This window comes from Hydra vulgaris, chromosome 01 (genome assembly GCF_038396675.1).
Source record: "Hydra vulgaris chromosome 01, alternate assembly HydraT2T_AEP".
In the NCBI taxonomy this organism is placed as follows: domain Eukaryota; kingdom Metazoa; phylum Cnidaria; class Hydrozoa; order Anthoathecata; family Hydridae; genus Hydra; species Hydra vulgaris.
Genome location: NC_088920.1, coordinates 18,961,730 through 18,981,974, shown reverse-complemented (window position 1 = coordinate 18,981,974; position 20,245 = coordinate 18,961,730). Strand labels below are relative to the sequence as shown.

Genomic DNA, 20,245 nt, shown 5'->3' with positions numbered 1-20,245 from the left:
AAACCAAAAAATAATAATAATAAAATAAAATGGTGGATGGAATATTGAAACAGGACCAATAAAAAAAGGTCAATAAAACCCCTCTTTTACCTCAATTGAAGATGTGGTTTGCAAATGAGCAGAAGAAAATATTTATGCAAGATGGAGCACCATCTTGCATAAATATTTTCATTTGCATATATCATTTGCCATACAGCAAAATCCATTAAGAAATTATTGGCATCTCTAAAAATTCCACTTTTTGATTGGCCAGGGAACTCCCCAGATCTAAACCCCATAGAAAATGTATGGGAGCTATTAAAGAGAAAAATTTCGCTAAAAAAAGTCATAAATATGATCCAATTGATTGAAAAAGTTGTTTGGCATTGGAACCATAATTCACATTTGAAAGAAATGGCTTTAAATTGCATTTATAACATACCGAATCGTCTTCGTGCAAAAATAATGGAGGATCATCAAAATATTAAAATTTCATGTTAATAAACATATTCTTATTGTTTTTTTATGTGTATCTTATGTTGGAAAATAGTTATACTTTATTTATACATAAATTCTTTATCTGTATTTCTATAAAAGCAATTTACTTCTTAGAAGATAAAAAAGTCAAAAAATATCAAAGTAGGCTAATAATTTGATAGGGATATACTATATATTAGTAGAAATTAAGTGATTTTCTACTAATATATATATATATATATATATATATATATATATATATATATATATATATATATATTTATATATATATATATATATGCGCGTGTGTTTTTATAAAATTTACTTATCTCTAAACGCTTGCCAAATTATTTGAAAGGCTTTTTTTAACTTATTTTGATTTTTATGTATAAATTATTAATATACATAATAATTTATATTTTAAATGAAAACAGTGAACAGATATAAGGAGATAAAATTGACCACAAACAAAACAACGACAACAACAAAAAGCACATTTTCTATTAGAAATGTATTTGCTATTAGGAATGTTACACAGCATTTATAAGTTTATGTAAATACCTCAAACTGCAAAAATAATCAAAGAGCTATCTGCTGATACCCATTAAAATTACAACATTTATGTAAGCCTACAATATTGCAGACACATTCGAGTTCACAAACACGGACAAATTGTTACATATAAAAATTGCCATCATGTAACAATTGAATATAGCAGCAGCCCCAAAAAATATCATGTTTTACAGAAAGCTGTGTGAGACACAACTTTTTTTTTTCATTCGAAATTTTGCATCAAAAGCAATATTGAATTAAAATATACTTTAAAAAAAATTTTATTCAAACCATTTTACAAAATTTCTTTTTATTAAATACAACTGCTTCTTCAAATCGATAAAGCCATTTAAAAACAATAATTTTGGAGATAAGGCGAGCATATCTATAATACAAAAAATATATAATTATGACTTTAAAATGATTAAAAAGTTTACAACAAAATAACAACTAAGGTTTTCAACTTCTTTCTTTTTAAAACAGCAACAATCAGTTTTGTTGTGCAAAGATCTCACAAGAATAAAAAAAGCAACATTATTGTTCTAGACCTAAAAATTTTTGAGCATAGAAAAATTAAAGATCCCATACTCTATATATCTGCTGAAAACTGACATATATATATTTTATGACAATATATATTTTATGACAATATACATTTATTATGACAATATACATTTTTACAAAAGATTCACGACTTTTTATAAGATCTTCGCATAAACGCGTATACGTTTATGACGTATACATTTATGACTATAAATTTGTAATCATATTATGATTGCAAACATTATTTTCTAAAAATATTAAAATTTAAAAATTATTAAAATATATAAATTTGTGGCAAAGTGGTATGCATAAGTGGAAAGTAAAACAGGGGGCACGTGCTTCCTTTACTTTTATTCTTAAGGACTTTTTTTTTTTTAAAGAAAATTCTAGATGTAGAAGAATTTTTTTTAGAAATTGACGATTGTGCCCCTCCACTTTGAAACCCGTGTCGTTGGCCATAAAACAAAAAAAACTTATTACAAATGTTCATAACTTTAAACGTCTCATGTTATATGCAGAATAATCAATGTTTTAAATTTAGCAAGTGTTTTGAATTTATAGTTCACATTTTTTTAAATATCATCTCAAGATTAAAAGGATCACTACAGTCGAGGTAGAAGGCAACCCTTTTTTTTTTTGTTGGTAATTGTTACAACCATTTTACCCTAACTCTTATCTCCCAAATCACTCCACTCAAAGTATTTGCTTAGGCGAATTAGTAAAACTTAAATTGAAACATTTAAGAAAAGAAGTTTTAATACTACTATTAGGTGAAATGGATTAACTTGGATTCAGAGACTCCCAAACACAAACCTTGAAAAACAAGGCCGCACTGCAGAGAAAAAAGTTGAGTGCAGTAATACGTAGGAACGTGGTGGGGTACAAACTCTGTACTTCTTGCTTACAAAACAACTTCTCTACTATAACACCACTACTACAAAAATGATAACCAATTTTTTTCTGCATAACAACACTTAATCTTTACTGTTACAAGTTGAAATAAATTTAGAAAAGCATAAATAAATTCTTACCTTACAAACCCAATGGGTGTTCTGTATAGACACCCATACTTTTAACAATTTCACCAGCAACATTCGATTTCAGCTTATCATTCTGCAAATGTTTTTCAGCCAGACAAGAGTCAAGATTTCGCACCACACGATCATACGCCTTTTATGCAAAATAAATATAAAAATATTTACAAACAAAATTTATTGCAATATTTCAAAAAAAAAAAAAAAAAGGCAACAGAAATAGTCAAAACCTGTAAAATAACTAAGATTTATAGTTAAGATTAATTATAAGAATAATTAAAAAAGAATAATTAAAAAAGAACAATAATAATAATAAAAAAAATGAACAGTTAAAAAAAAAATCAATAACTAAATAAAAAATAAAGTTTTATGCGATAAGTAAAAAATCATTCACCAATAAACACAGTTTAAAAGCAAATTACTTACTTCTGAACAAAATATTGAGGTTAACAGAGCTTCGTGATTAGCGTTTGGAAGTGCATTGTTCAATGATTTAGTTGTCCTTGGTAAAAATGCGTTTTTAAAATTTTTTTTTTTTTGTAATATTAACTATATATGGGTATCAAAAATAAAACCAACTTATTGATGGATAAAAAAACTCGATATTAACTAGCAAGTTAAAAAATTACCTCGATAAAACAGATATCATGCCAAATATATCAATAGCAGCATCAGCCAACCGATAGCAAACCATTTGCTGATCTAGAAAATCAATCACCATGTCAAATTTAATCAAGCACAGCTATTAGTAACAAAAAAAATGCAAAAAAAAAAGCATGAGCACAATAAAGAACAAAACAAACTTTTAAATACTGTTTGCCTAAAATTAAATGAATGCTTACCTACAACCTACTTACCTACGACATCTTTCTTATATTTAATAAGTAGTTTTTCTGAAGTGACACCAAACGCTTCAATAGCTTTTGAAGCCTAAAAATATTTTGGAAATCAATATATATTTTTTTTTAATAAGATAGCTATGATTTCACACAAGTAAACTTTTAATGAGTTCCCATAATTCACTTTCTTATTTGAATATGACGTTATAAAAGAATTTTGACAATTTTTTACACACGTATGCTCATTTTGACATTTATAAGCTTCTCCTACCCTAACTCACAATTAATTATGAATTTTATATTAGAGTTTTCCTTCTTCAGGGTAAGTGACGCTCACTATTGTTACAAAGTTTGACCTGGTTCAAATTAAACAAATAAATATCAAAAAAAGATTGGTTATCAGATTTCTCACCAATTCTGCTTGATTTTTAAGGTCTCTATGAACACTTGATGAAATATCAGGTCCACTATGTATTCCAACAGCTCTGTTAAAATAAGAAATACAACAACATTGATTGAAAATGAATAAAAAAATTTAAAAATGAAAATTGCAAACATTTTTAAAATCTACTAAGATCAAAAGTTACTTAAAAAATTTTCACCGCTTTGAGCGAACCATTCCTTGCTGAAGTACGGTTCCCATGTTAGCAAATGGGTTTCGAAGTTTATTTTGAAAATCTTTTAGATATTTACCAGCTCCCTGAAAATAAAAAAAATCTTGAACTTTGAAAATTTGACCATAAAAACCATGAATTTTTGTTAAAGAATATAATCACCTGTAATCCAGTCAAAGTTACAAAAAGACGCAATATATCATTGGTTCCTTCAAAGATGCGGAAAATGCGTAGATCTCTCATTACTCTTTCAGTACCAGATCCCTTTGAAAAATTTGTATTTTACAAAAAATTTATTATTTATAAATAACAAAAACAATTATTTAAAAGGTAAAACAATGAAAATTGTCTTAGATTGCTGAAAGATTGTATTTAAATTAAAATGTAACTCATGTTCAGCTACCAAAATCTAGCTACAAACTCTTTTTTTATATGCCAATCAAATTATTACACAGAAATTCCATACATTAAACATGTTAAATAACCTCAACAAAGTATAAATGAACTCTTTAAATTTTTCAGAAACATATTAATTTTATACAACTTAATACAACTTGTGAATCGCTAATTAAATTTTATTAAAACATTCTATAGTAAGTTTCATATTTTGTCAAATGTTTCAGGTGGCAGTCTTTATCAAATGTTTCATGTGGCAGTCTTTGTCAAATGTTTCAGGTGGCAGTCTTTGTCAAATGTTTCAGGTGACAGTCATAATAGAACAATGTTGTCATAATAGAGCAATGTTTTCAGGTATTGTCATAATAGAACAATGTTGGCATACTTTGTCAAATGTTTAGGGTGACAGTCATAACAGAACAATGATAGTAGAAATTGAAAATATTTTTCAGAAAAATATTCTCATAAATGCAACTTTTACTATTACTTGAAATCACACATATTGAAAGTTTATAACGCTTTTTATTTTGTATATTTTGATCAAAACATCGTACATAAATTTTCTCATTAATTTATAAATTTGTCTCAAATCAAAAAGAGAAACATTAGACTGCATACCTTCATGTATCCCATACCACCTAGAATTTGGATGGTTTCATCTGCAACCTCCCATGCTGATTCCTGAAACAATTAGGACATTTTAAATTAAAAAACAGAAAAGGGCTTTTCATATCGCAGATTTTAGACAAGGACTAGTTGCTTACTCAGATATCAGGCAAAATTCAGGTATTTGGCCAAGTATAAAACAAGGTCCAAATATTTGTCTGGACTTTGCCGTATACCTGATAAAATAACATACCGAAGCATATATTTTACTAATGGCAGCCTCTAGTTGAAAATCTGTAAATCCATTATCCATTATGCCACAAACCATGTATGCCATGCTCTACTCAATAAAAAAAAAAAAAAGTTAAAACTCACCAAAGTCTTATATTTAAAACATAATTAAAAAAAGAAATCAATTTCATATTATTTTAAAAAGTAATCACCTCCGTAACATACTGTCTAACTGCCATACGAGCTAGTTTTTCTTGAATAACACCGTAATCTATAATTTTTTGTCCAAATTGTGTTCTGTTTGCAGCAAACGTTACCTGGGTGTAAAATTAATTAATGAATAAAAGAGAGTATGTAACTTAATTATGTATTTAATTACAATAATAAACATATTTAATTAAAATGATAAACATCAACAACTAAAATAACTTTTATGTAAACATTTTAAAATAATAAAAAAATAATTATTTTGTGGTTTGATTGAAAAGTTATTTGAAAAAAAATCAGATTTAAATTTAATAAAAATTAAATCTGATTGAGTGGTGTATATAAAATCTTTCGCAAAGAACTCCATTGCACTTACATTACCTTCTATTGATTCAATTTAGTAAACTTGTAATACAAGGAATTAACTCATAACTCCAATATCTGTGTCTGCTTCTTAAAAGATCTTATGTCAAATTTTGTTTTCTAGTGAACTTAATAAAAACATGGAGCTCCTACTATGTTGGCTATTTTGCAACTCTGACTCAGTAATATTGTAAAAGTAGTGGGACCAAGGTTGAAACTTTTTGTATTATAACTGATTCAAAACTATTTTAGACTAAGTTGCCAAATTCAAGTAACATTCATTCTTATAAAAATGTTTCAAATATAAACTGTGATTTGTTAACATAGTGAATTGCTAACATTGTAATGTTGAACATTCTTCCCACTCTGGTAAACTATACCATCTAAAAACAACCCTTCATGTAAAGAACTGTTGTCTACTTAAACACTTTTTTAACTAATTATGACATAACATGATACCTATAACCTCTAATACTGGAGGCTGAATCAAGGGTATTAATTGAATGCACTCTTATCTAAACTTTTTTGTATCAAAAAATTTGAAACTTTTTTATAACTTATATTGTTGTATAAGGTCATCTCCTAGTTTCCAAACTTCTAAAGCTGTTAAGTCTTACATTTTTAGTCTTTGATTATATCCCAGATGTCTTAGCTTTGGTTTCAGTGGCTCTTCTTTAAACTTTTTTGAGTTCTTTGATATTTTCTACATCACAAGAATTACAAGCTTGAATTACAAACTTTTAACGTGATCTAACATATGGATATGTAAAGACCTAAATCTTTTTTGAGAGTATTTTAGTTCACCATAGTTTCAAGAGTATTTTAGTTCATCATCTTTAGTTTTTCATGAAATAAGAATCTCTTACTTGCATCAAAATGCATTATTTTACATTTCTTAAAATTTAATCCCAGTCTACATCAACTAACCAAGTTTTTTTATCTCATTTTGAATCAACATCAGGAATAAATAAGAGAAATTACTTTATTGTCATCAACATACAAACAATATTTATTAAGAAAACTGCATGACAAATTGTTTATGAAGATCAATAAAAAAAGTGGGTCAAGCACAGAACTCTGTGGTATTCCACTTGATACATCAACACAATTTGCTTTGCATTTTCCTTTTACCACTGTTTGCTTCCTATTCCATAAAAATGATCTAATCTATTTAAGAGGCATACTAACAATACCAGAAGCATAGTACATAATTTTATGTGCAATAATTTATCTAATAAATTATCTGAGATCTAAATTATCTAATAAATTATCTGTTAAAAGCCTTTCAAAAGTCAGTATCATCTATATAAAGCCGGTATCATCTATTTATTTATTAGCCCAATTAAAAAATTTTTGGTCCTAAAAATGGACAAAGAAAATATCAATTTCTGTTGATGCGCAACCAAGAGTAATTTAGTTTTGTGTTGTTTTCTCAAAATCAATTTTGTAAATGGGTTCCTCATTTGTTTCTTGTAAGTTTTTTAATCAATAATCAACAATTGCAACAAAAATTTAAATTTAGAATAAACCTTTAAATAATAGTAAATAAGTAAAAATTAGAATATGTTAAAGGGATCCCAAACCGCTGAGATATGCTCAAATTAAAGAAAATGATTTTAAAAAAAAAACATTTAGGCTGAATTTTTAAAATTTAAACAAAAGAGTAATTGCATACCAAGAAAAATTAAGTTTTTTTGTTTTAGTCGAAGCTCGCCTTTTCTGCTTTGTAGGCCAAATAGTCTTCATAATATATGCCACAATCTACTTGAATTCTAAAGGAATAAAATGCGCTTGAATAAATTATCAAGTCTGTAGATTGCAACATATATTATGAAGAGTGTTTGGCTTAAAACAACATGTAACATTAGAAAAAGTGATAATACATTATAAAGTTTACCATTTAAAAAATTTTTCATTATTGAACAAGTTTAAATTCAGCCCCGGCCTCTTTACCCCTCAATTTAGTAGAGATTATTTTAAAATAATAAACATAAAAATTCTTACAGCCTGAGAAATCAAACTTCTTTGTGTTCCAGAGAGAGCAGCAGCCATACCAAAGCGACCATTGTTTAAAATGTTCATAGCAACTTTAAAACCCCCTCCAACTTCTAAATTTGTGTGTCAAAAAGAAATATTTAATTTTTTTGAAACTTGACACGTTAAAAAACAAAAATGTATCCTTCTTGTGATTGGTTAACTAAACATACCTCCCAAAACATTTGCAGTAGGGATTTTAACATCTTCAAAATAAACCTAAAAAAAGTGCAAAGCATTGTAAAACTAATTGGTTGCTTGCTCAATAGTTATGTTAATGCTAAGTTTGTGTTCATTCTGTTGATAATAATCACACCTGTGACATAACCACTACCGTAAGAATGTTTGAGTACTAGCAGATTTTAACCCAAAAAAAACAATTTTTGTATCAAATTCACACCCAACAAGGCTTCAAGCAACTACTAATTAAGTTGGGAGTTGACAGAAAGCAAATGAGTGAGCTCAACAGTAAGAAGCTGGTTAAAAGAAGCACAAGAAGCCGGTTAACAGAAGATATAAAAATTGTAAATAGTATGATCAGGAAAACATAAAGACATGAGAGAATTCCAAAGCTAATAAATAAAAAAAAAAAAAAAAAAAAAATAGAAAGATGTAGTCACCATTCACAGCTTGAGAAGAAGGAACAAAGAGAAAAGTGACTGAGTGAACAAGTGTTAAACAGAAGCACATAAAAGAATGTAATTTTATGTCCATATAGTATATATATTTATATTTATATATATATATATATATATATATATATATATATATATATATATATATATATATATATATATATATATATATATATATATATATATATATATATATATATATATATATATACGATATGGGCATAAACTTACATATAGTATCTCTTGATTTTATATTTGATAGTATATATCTCTTGATTTTACTTGTTCAATCCTGACAAGATCTAAATGAATCTTGAATATTTGTAACTATATTTAAAGCTGGTTTTTATTTTGTTTTAAAAACTTTTTTCGTAACTTTATAAGTTGAGCCAAAGATTGATACCAAATATATTTTGTCAAGCAAGTTATTTTGACTAAATTCAAGTAAAAGAATTTCTGCATTACAGAGATTGTGGAAATAAAGTTTGACTTCAGCCCTTAACTCAACTTGCATAAATTATTTACATTAACAAAGTATTTATGCATTTCACTTTTACTTAAAACATGTTTTTAATAAACATATTTTTAATTTCCAAAACAAAAATTTAAATAAGTTCATAATAGAAAGTCGCAATTTAAATTTTTAAGATTTGTAAATTTTTTGAAACAGTTAATAGTTAAAGAAATATATAGAATGCGTATATACTAAAAAATATATTTTAATTTTATATTCAAACAGTGACAGAGTAACAGTTAAAACAGTGTTACACTTGCAAAGCTACTTAACAAAAAAATAGTAGAGGACTGTGGCAATTGTTCTCTAAAATAATAGATATGTTTAAACTAATGCATGTATCTAAATTATAGCATACGTCTATACTCTGAAACCACTAAAAGCTTAAGCAACACTTCTAAACCTTAAACTAAACCTCAACAAAAGTAAACATACCTCTGCTGTATTTGAACATTTAATACCCATCTTTTTCTCTGGAGGTCCACTTTAAAAAAGAGAAGCAGAATTTAAAAAATACTTAAAAAAATAGAAACAGAATATAAAAAATAATTTAAAATAGAGAAACAGAATTTAAAAAATACTTTAAAAAAGAGAAACAGAATTTAAAAAATACTTTAAAAAAGAGAAACATAATTTAAATAATACTTTAAAAAAGAGAAACAGAATTTAAAAAAGAGAAAAAAATACCATAACAAACAACAAATATATATTTGAAAGATTTAACACCTTGTAACACCTCCGAATGATCTTTCAACAATAAATGCAGTTATCTTATTCTTAATTTCGCCAGATTTCTCATCTTTTACAGGTGTCTTAAAAAAAAGAAAAAAAATCTTGTTATAAACATATTTCTTGTAAACAAGACTCTAAAACTGTAACTTGTCAGCAAATACATACAATATATCGATAAGTGAATGCATAAGCTATATCTATAAGCAAATGCAAGTAATACATCTACAAGCAAATGCATACAATATATCTATAAGCAAATGCATACAACATATCTATAAACAAATGCAAACAGTATATCTATTAAAGTTCTTTGAAACTCATATTTTTTAAGATCATATACCTGGGCGAATACTGTAAATATTTCAGCTATTCCACCATTGCTTATCCTAAGAGATATAAAATGAAAATTTATTCTCAAACAACAAATAAATCATCCTATACTTATTACTAATACGCAAAAAATAATAGAAAAAAAAAAAGAAACTTAAAAGCTTTAAATATAGATTAAGGCTAAATCTTTTTTCCCACAGCAGCTTTATTTGTCAAGTTTTTTGCTTTGGAGTTAATTGATTATAAGATGGTTATAACAATAATCAAAAAAATGAAGTCTTTTTAACTGTAGCCCCCTCAGTCTTTAAAAAGTAAATTAAAAAAAAAAAAAAAAGGAAATTTACTACAGCAAAGAAATAGCATGTATTTAACTTTATATAAAAGAGACTTATGAAATATAACATTAAAAAAAAAAGAAAGTAAAAACCAAAGAATAAATAAACAAACGAAAGAAAATTTTTGCTTATATGCTATATACTTTAAGATTCAGACAAAGGAACTTAATATTGTAAAAAAATAACTCTCACCACAACTTTCCTCCATTCATGATCCAATGTTTTCCATCAGGACTAAGTTTAGCACTTGTACGAATAGACTAAATAAAAAAATATATATATATATATAAACTAAATATAAAAATAATACAAAATAAAAATAAAAATAAATATAGTTTTTGCTAGAAATAAGTTTGACACTAGTATGAAAAGACTTTTAAAAATAATTTTTTTATAAGAAACATTTTTATAACTAAGATAAAAAAAAATTAAATAATGTTAAAAAAAACAAACTAATTTTATTGTTATCCCATGTGTACTTACAGCAGCATCCGATCCACTGGTAGGCTCTGTAAGACAAAATGCTGCCAGTTTCTCCCCTGATGCTAGCTAAATTATAAATAAAAAATTATGACATAACATTTTAATTGGTATAGTTTAGGGATGGCTTCAGGGATTTTTGGAATTTTGATGGAATTTAGTATTATTATTACCATCTTAACTGAAAACTTATTGGTTATAGCAATGGATAAAGCAAAAAATGTTTTGCTTCACAAAAAAAAAGTGAGAAAAGAAAAATTGATGACATGCATAGAACATTTCATGGTGATTAGATAGAAAAATTTGCATTTATTGAAAAAAAATAATGAACCAATGTGTTTCATTTGCAATACAAAGCTTAATCATAGCAAAGCATGCAATGTTAAATGCTACTATAAATAAAAGCATATATATTAGTATAAAGCATATATATTCTGAAGAACATTATATTCTCTGAGTACTCATTAAACCCTCTGAAGAATACCCATTTATTCTCTGAAGAATACCTATTATATTTTCTAAGAATACCCATCATCAGATATAGTTCTTTTAGTTGCATCTTGAGAAATAAAATTTTATTAAATTAGTCGTTAGATTTTGCTATTGTTAGTAACTAAAAATGATAACAAAATTAAAAACATTTTCTTTACAAATTCTCCATTATAGATGTTTAGTTCTTGCAAGTTTCAGTGTTATAACAACTGTTATAAATAGTCAGTGTAATAAATAACTGTTGTCTAAGTTGCATAAATAATTCTATAAAAGTTGTTTGCAAGTGTAAAGTTATTTGCACGAGCATTTGTTAAAAAATAATTGATGTTACGAGAAATTTTTTTTTAGTTATAATACATGCATCTTGACTGAATAATGTAAAGTCTTTGATCATTAAATATACATTTTGAACATTTTTATCTGATTTGAACATAATATTTGTTGAGAAAATTTGTTTAATTTTGTAAAGGGATTTTTTTATTTTTGGTATTTCATAAAGCAAGTACTCTACCATCCACTACACCACTACCACATATCCATATTTCAAAGTTGTATGTGAGTTATGAAGTTCAATTTGAAGCAAATATTTTTTTAAGAAACCTTTTATTTGGACATTTCTATATTTTAATATTTCATGATCATTGTGACTTTGTTAATTTTAAAAAAAGTTTGTAAACTGCATATGCTTCCTCATACAACTTTATAAATGGCTTTCTAGTGTGAGCTGAAAAAATTTGTAAACTGCATATGCTTCCGCATTTAACTTTACAAATGGCTTTTAATGTCAGCTGAAGGGAATCAAATTTTTATTTAAGTTAACTTAAACAAATTTTATAAAGTTCTCAATATAGTATGAAAATGTAAACAAGCATTGTGCTTAATTGCAAACACATTTTATAGTTAAGTTTTAATTTTTTTTTTAAAATAAAAAACAAGATTTGTACTGAGCAAAGTTTTTTTAAAAATGATTTTTTCTATAAAAAGAAACTAAATTTGAGTTATTTTACAGTGTTGTATAAAATTACAAAATAATGCTACAGGTTGACAGCACATGTAAATTTAAAAATATTTTGTAAGGCAAATATTCATAAAAAAAATAAATAAAATTTTGATAGCAAATTATTTATTGTCTCTTCAGCCCACATAAGTACTTAATTTGCCTCTTGTGTCAAATAAACTGGCCAGCATTGACATAATAGCAGTTTCTGACTAGTTGTCATTCTGTAACTGCTAGTCAGAACCCACCTTTACAACCCTCCTGTAACCTACCTACCTATAATTCCTGTGGTTAGTAGACAATAGTAATAAGTTTTATTATAAAAGATTTCTGAAAATTTATAAGTTTTTGCTTTGTTCGGCAGTCAAACTAAAAAAATAATATTGTGTAATTGTCTGTTTAGGTTCAGAACCCAACCAAAAAATCTTACATGATCACTAAAAAAGTTAAGAACCAGTAATAATAAAATCATAAAACAAAATAAAACATTAAAGTTAATGGTTACCCATCCAAATATAAAACATAAAAAAATTCTAAAATAAAATATTTACAGAAGGCAAATACTTCTTTTTTTGTTCAGGAGTGCCAGATAGAAGAATACCTTTAAAACCAATAGACTAAAAAAATAAAGACATTTGAAATAAAGTTCAAAGAAATATTAACAATTGTTACTTATTGTTTTTTTTCCTCCACTAAATTTTCTCATTATGCTAGAGCAACATTTTTTACCTGGTGTGCACCAAGGGCAATTCCAACTCCTAAGTCATACTTCCCAACAATTTCTACCATTCGTGCATACTAAAATAAAAGCAAAACAAAAACTTATTTTTATTCATGATAAAAACTTTATTATATTTAAAAAAAATTAGACTCTTTCAAATTTTAGTTCATTTAAACAACTTAAATAAAATAACAATAGTAATAAAAGAAGGTAACAAAAATAAAAATCATACTTGCGTATTAGTCAACTCAACACCATTTAATTCTGAAGGTACCTATAAAAAATATTTATAATATATTTTAAATTTTATGTTAAATTATATTAACACTATCAAATTACTTATACAACTAAAAGAAATATACCATCAAATTAAAATCAGTTATACTATTGTATTTACACACTCAGTTAAAAATTAAACTTGAATTCTAAAAGCTACAACTTAAGGTTTACACCTTTTGCACCTTTAGGCTTACAATGATTACACCTTTGGGTTTACACTATTAGAATCGCACTTAAAACATTAAATTTTGACCTTTTTGATTAACAAAAAGGCGTACCTGAAGACCAAAAGCCCCAAGATCTTTTAAACCTTGTAAAGTAGCTGGTTCTATTGCTTCATTTGCATCATTTGCAAATGGGTTATTTACTTCCTAAAATAAAAAAGTTGTATTCTATTTAAAAAAAAATCAATCCACTATAAATTTGAAAATATACTTTAAAAATAAATTTTTGCATGTTAAATAAAAAAACTATTCTTACTTACTGACATAAATTTTTCTACAGGTTCGATAAGTTCTCCTACGACATTTTTTTGCTCTGTATTTAAGACTACAAATAAATATTTTAAAAATTTACAAGTTTTTTCTTAAATCTTTTAAACTGTTTTTATTTCAGATTTTTATTTTTCCCCTAAAATTTTTTTTTTTAAATAATATTATTAAAAGATTTCTTTTTTTTTTTTTATCAGAATTTTTTACAGCTATCGCTAAGATTTTTTACAAAATATCCATTTTTGATGTCAGTACAAATATTTAAAAAATTAAGGTTTGCTTAAGGAATATAAAGTTCCAAAGTAAAACAACTTGTGTTTAGTCAAATATTCATTGTTTTGAAGTCTAGATTTTTGGAACATCAGAAATACTTTGGAACTTTAAAAAAAAAAATTTCAAGAACCCAAGACCATTTTTGAACCTTATGTAAAATAGTGGCTAGGGATTCTAGACTCCAGGACTTTAAAACACTATATCCCATTCCAAAATATCTTAATAAAAGTTTATAGAAAGAAAAAACTTTTTTTTACTTATAGGCAACGATTCAATGCAATAATAAAAAAATTATTGCAGGGAAATGTTTGTACTCTAAAGAGTTGTTCTCATAGAAAAAATTATTACAATTAGAATTAGTTGCACAAGAAGGAGCAAATAAAAGGGTAGAATGAGGCTTGATTTAAAACCCACAAGAGTGTGTGTTTGTACATATATACACATTATTATAATCATATCAATCTAAACTCCCTAAGAATTTATCTAACAAAATTTTTTTGTAAAAAACATAAAATTAAAATAATGACTTATTACCTCATAGAGGCACTATAAGCATACCTTCAGGAAAAGGAAAAACCTGCTTTACATTTGCTGATCCAGTAAAAATTCCCATAACAAAAGATTTTCCTTCCTAAATTTTATCAAATGCACAACTATTAAATTATAAAAAACTGATATAGATTTTTTCATTCTTTTTAAGACTGACAACTTTATTAAAGCTGCTATTTGAAAGTAAAAACAACAATAAATAAAATAATTTAAATGTCATTACAAAAATCTATAGTGATTTATATTTACCTGAGGAGTACCAGAAGAAGCATAACGCAAAAGGGAAAAAAGTTGCAGGTTTGATTGTTTTTTGCTTCAAAAAAATTATTTGTATACAATATATAAGTATAAACAAAAAGACAAATATAACGTATAAATATATAACGTAAATATACTAACCAAAGAGTACATGTAAGATATCCTAATTGCTTGCCATATTTTGTTGCTTGGATCATTTTCCTGTATGTACTCAGCGGATCAGACTTTTAGAGACTTGTAAATTTTAGTTTGAACCTGTAAAATAGTACGATAGACACATATATTTGACGTATTATTTGCAATTTATTATTTTTATTAAATATAATTTTAAATTAGGTTTTATATATTAAACAAACTTAAACACTGCAAAAGTAACAGTTTTCGTTTTTTCACTTTAAACATTAAAAAATTCGTAACAATTTAAGTAGTTAGTAGCATTTTATGCTATATATTTAGAATAGCACACAATTTTTCACTATGCAGTTGTTAAACTTAGTAAAATAAAATAGAAGTGGACTTTGATCTTTCAAATAGATACTATAAATATTATTGCTAATTTAAGTTAATTTAAATTAATTTATTTTTGATTTACGTTTCCTAACGTAGTGCGTTTATAAACACCGTTTCCGTTAAATAATCGGACTTTGAACTTTTATTTTAAGTTACGTATTCTTTTTTATTTTATTTCAATCGATTTGGGAGGGGGCGGAAGGGGTTGCAATGAGTCGATCGCCCCCCTTAGACTTAATAAAAATATATTTTGTAAACAATAATTTAAGTTATGAGAAGAAAATATATATATAGTGTGGGAATAATGCATAATTTCATAATGAAGAGATCTTATAGGTAGGACGTGACTAATCTGTTTTTTTGCCGATCTGACGTTTGCTCACTGCCGTCTAAAGGTTCAAACTTGTCGATTAATTTATTCTTTTGCATCTAAAGGGACATCTGAACCTCTTGCATCTAAAGCAAGCGCTCTAGAGACTGCACCACGGCTGCTAAAGGAGACAAACAAATTGGTTATAAAACTAATATTTTAAAAAAATTAAAAAATTTTTCATTATAGCAATCCTCTACAAGACAACCATCACAAGCATCCATGCATCCATCACAAGCATCCATCCATCCATCACAAGCATCCATGCATCCATCACAAGCATCCATGCATCCATCACAAGCATCCATGCGCCTAACACCTTTTTTTCTACTTGTAAAGTGATTTGAATGGCTTTTTTTTAACAATATTTTACTCAGAGATTATCAGAGGTTGGGTGAATAAAAAAAAGTAACTAGTGTAATTGTTCATCTTTACGTGAATAAAAACTTTAACAAATTCACTTAAATTGTTGTTCACGTAAAGCTAAGAAAATTACTCCAAAAACGCTAAATAATTGCCCAACTTTTAAAAAACTTATTTCCTCTTCTTCAACTCCGCTTGATAAATAATTCAACTATGCGTCTCCAAAATAAAACGAATTTTGAACGCCCAACCACCTTGCAAAGCTTTTGAAGTCTTAAAACTCGTAAAATCTACTTCATTTCACTATGTTCTTTGCTTGATTGAATATTTCAGCATAGTTCTAGCATTTTTGTCATTGAGTCCTGTAACGCAGCATTGAAAGATAAACTCAAGGCCAAATGACTTTTAAAATTACCTGCAAATCTTCTTCCTGTAAATCTTCTTGTCGAACTACCTTTAATTTTAATATTTCACATCAAAATTTGTTCAATAGTTAGATCTGTTCATATAAGATCTAATCTTCTTACAGCTTGACGACCATTTTAAAATGTTTAGGCAACCATGGACAGAGTTAGATTATATAACACAGCCATGTTGAACCAGATTTTATTTTGATGAAATGACATAGGGTTGTGTCAACCTTTTTAGAAATGTTAGAACTATACCATTCAGCGAAAGTAAATGTGTGAAAAATCATAAATATAATCTTTAAAAAGTATTTAGGTTTATACAGGGGGCTATATGGGTCCGGGAATTTGGCGCCCCTCTGATCAATCTCAAGACCCACCACAAGGGTATAAGAAATTGTTGTACATATTGTCAGAAAAAAAGACTAGTCGTTATATGTCTCCCTTAGAAGAGTCTTAAATACAGTCTGAGGGACGCCAATGCCAAGCACATTTTTTTCCCTTAAAATTAAAGGAAAAAATAACCCTACTTTTACAAAATATTTATGAAAGTAGTCTTATTTAAATGTTTTCCATTAAAAATATCAACTTATTTTTTCAAATACTTTGCATCTTTTGATGGTAATCAGACACTTTGAAAGTTTATCATCTCCAGTTAAAAGAACTTTATCAATACAATTAAAATATTCTTTTGCTCTAATTTTCTTTGACTCTCCTGATTTATAAAATTTACAGCCTAATCTTAGTGACCCAAGTGTTCGTAGATCAGTGCAATCATTTTTAAAATCCTCTATTCAATTCCATGTACAAATATAACACTAACGAGTTGCCATGAAACTTGGAGACATACCACACATGACTTGACAGAGTTTGATATCAGTCACACAAGTAAAGCTTATTTTATCCAAACAGAGTTTGAATAAAATAAGCTTTACTTGTGTTGTGAATTTTAACATTGTAATTTGTCTCTGGTACATCTTGTACCAGTGCTATAATAAATGATGCTTTGACAGATCTTTCCTTGGAGTATGATGATTTAATTTCTCCAAATTACCTTAAGAAATCCCCGACCTCCATCAATGGAAATTTTTATAGACTGATTTTGAGGATAGGCTCCTTTTTATCTATTATTTGCTACAGAAACTCATTGACAATTGTTGTTCTGATAAATGGGATCAGTTTAAATAAACTTTTTACTAGTACCATCGATGTTTCTCTTAAGTGTAACACTAACTTTTTTACCATCGGTAGCAAGTATCGCTTTACCTTTTTGTCTATATTGTCTTTTATTACACAATAAGCTATTTGCTCAATTATCTTGACATCATTTGCTTTACATAATATTTAAGTTCAGCTTTTGCATTAAATTATATTTAAGTTCAGCTAAAGAATATTTACCATTAACTGGAGGCTGGGCATTACATTTACGTCCCTTTATGGTTTTTTCATGTCTTCCTTAAGTAGATCCAATTATACATATTTTGCATTTACATACAATTACACTTCCATATTGAACTGTAATCATTTTGCTCCACTAAACATGTAAAGAAGGCTCTTTTTCTCTTCTCATACTACTTTAGCAAGATTCGCAAATAGTAGGGTAAAATCAATTTTTAACGTTGAATTTAAAATTATATCATATAATAGTTCTTTAAAAGATTCTATTCTTTCCAAACATTCTATACAAATATAACGTAGTGTATTACAAATATAAACGCTGACTTTTATAGTATATAGGTTCCTTATTAAATGCCATTTAACATTACTTACAAGCATTGTTAATTATACTTTAGTTTTGAAATATAAAACAAATAAAATGAAAACATGCATAATTAAGAAATTTGGTTACACATGTGCTAATGATGAATTGCAGTCTGTTTTGTATAAAAGTATTGTTAAGTATAAAACTATTGCTCAGTATTAAACTATTGTACAAAATGTTACAAATTTTTTTTTGTACTTTTCTAATGTAAACATATTTGACTAGATTAATTAAGTAATTTTTGATATACTTTGGTTGTTTCAGAATTATTAAATAAAATATATTATTCAGTATGTGTAAACTTATTTATAAAATTTAATAATGATTATATACACAGGGATCAAAAAAGGTGATGAATTTTGGTGCCTCTCGGATCGTCTTTGGGGCCCTCTAGAGGGGAATAACTTGTTATATTATTTTAACAAAATATAAAACAGTTGTTTTCGGTTGGGTTTTGGGATCAACCAGAGGGGCGCCAAAGTCCGACCCGTTTAAATCCAATTTTTTAAGAGTAGTTTTATAATATTTAACACAAACTTTTGTGTAATACTTTTTTGAAATTGTTAGAACCATACTTGAATGATATGGTTCTAAAAAATCCAAAAAGGTATGACATAAACCTTTGTCATTTCATGAAACTAAAATCTGGTTCAGTATGGCTGTGATAATATATTTATATATATTATAATTAAAATTCATCTCTACCTCAACTACTTATTTCTATTAATTCATTTGTTTTTTTTTTGTTATCACCAAAATATTTTGAAATTTTTTTTTCGAAAAATTTCATAAATTTTCTTTGGCTGTTCTTTCCATAAGATCTCGTAATTTAAATTTAGTATTTGCTTAAGTAATTTCGATGGATGTTTTTCTTTAATGGATGTTTTTAAATGTGATTACTCGTTTTTTATTTCAGCAATAACTTTTATTACCGAGAAAGTTATTGCTGAAATAAAAAAAGTTAAGTTTAGCGACTGAATTTAACAAAATTTTTACATAATAGGTGCAAATTTATTAAATAAAATCCTTTTGACAAATTATTAATTAAAAGATGAACTTTAAACATCAAATTCTTTACATTTTACAAACCTAACGCTTGAGGAAATTGAGATTTTAGTTTTTAGATTGTTAAAAAGAAATATCTTAGTAGGACCTGACGATAGACAATGGAAATATTGTGATAGACACTTATGACGTTATGAAAGATATTCTTTGAAAAAATCTTTTAACCATTCATTAAACAAAGTACATTCCCAGACTCTATGAAAATAGAAAAAATTATTCCAATCTTGTTTTTATTTATGCTTTGGTTTAAAAATTTGGGAACACAAGCACAATATCCATAGTAACAAATTCCGAAAACTTAACTAAAGCTAAAAATTGACCATACATAGTCCTACGGAACAATAGAATCAGCTAGCGATGTCGATACTTTCGGCGAAATATTACTAAACTGCCGTTTAAAATACTTTTAAAAAGAGACATCAGTTCATTTAATGATTTCTTAAAATCAAATCCATATAAAGATCATAATGTAATTTCGATCAAACTTGAATGTCTTGATCACGTGCAGATGCGACTTGGGGCATTTGCGCAATCATGTCAAGTCTTATAAAAACACGCTAATCTGATAAAGACAAACTTACCAATATCTTATTATAGTCGATTCGCACGTAAGAACGAAAAGTTAAATATTTTTAAATGGAAGACAATTAAAAAATTAATTCATAATTAAAGTCACATTTTCATTTTCAAAAATCTTAGTTTTTTCAACTTTCATTTAATTGTAAGACTTATTAAATAGACTTTTATTAAATAGTCTATTCGCACGTAAAAATCATGCTCCATTAAAAATAAAATAGTCAAGACAAA

General features: G+C 26.7%; 1 protein-coding gene across 1 annotated transcript; it reads right to left on the bottom strand.

Moving 5' to 3' along the window:
• Positions 1–1,273: 1,273 nt before the first annotated feature.
• LOC100201063 (very long-chain specific acyl-CoA dehydrogenase, mitochondrial) lies at positions 1,274–15,551 on the bottom strand. The gene is made up of 26 exons (XM_065787565.1): positions 15,103–15,551; positions 14,953–15,016; positions 14,713–14,785; positions 13,875–13,939; positions 13,669–13,761; positions 13,344–13,385; positions 13,120–13,188; positions 12,942–13,007; positions 10,905–10,970; positions 10,614–10,681; positions 10,097–10,142; positions 9,751–9,836; positions 9,460–9,508; positions 8,049–8,094; positions 7,846–7,949; positions 5,484–5,588; positions 5,294–5,380; positions 5,053–5,115; positions 4,201–4,302; positions 4,027–4,124; positions 3,837–3,909; positions 3,443–3,515; positions 3,215–3,287; positions 3,012–3,087; positions 2,583–2,721; positions 1,274–1,393 (listed from the first exon to the last, which is right to left on the bottom strand). Exons 1-25 carry the CDS (start codon positions 15,156–15,158, stop codon positions 2,584–2,586), a joined length of 1,881 nt encoding a protein of 626 aa, XP_065643637.1. The 5' UTR covers positions 15,159–15,551; the 3' UTR covers positions 1,274–1,393; position 2,583.
• Positions 15,552–20,245: the final 4,694 nt, after the last annotated feature.

Coding starts and splice junctions, on each gene's coding strand:
- LOC100201063 (XM_065787565.1), bottom strand. CDS start 15,158: ATGATCCAAGCAACAAAATATGGCAAGCAATTAGGATATCTTACATGT. Junction 13,762..13,874: donor CTGTAGAAAAATTTATGTCA/GTAAGTAAGAAT, acceptor TTTTTATTTTAG/GAAGTAAATAACCCATTTGC. Junction 5,381..5,483: donor TTAGACAGTATGTTACGGAG/GTGATTACTTTT, acceptor TTTATTGAGTAG/AGCATGGCATACATGGTTTG.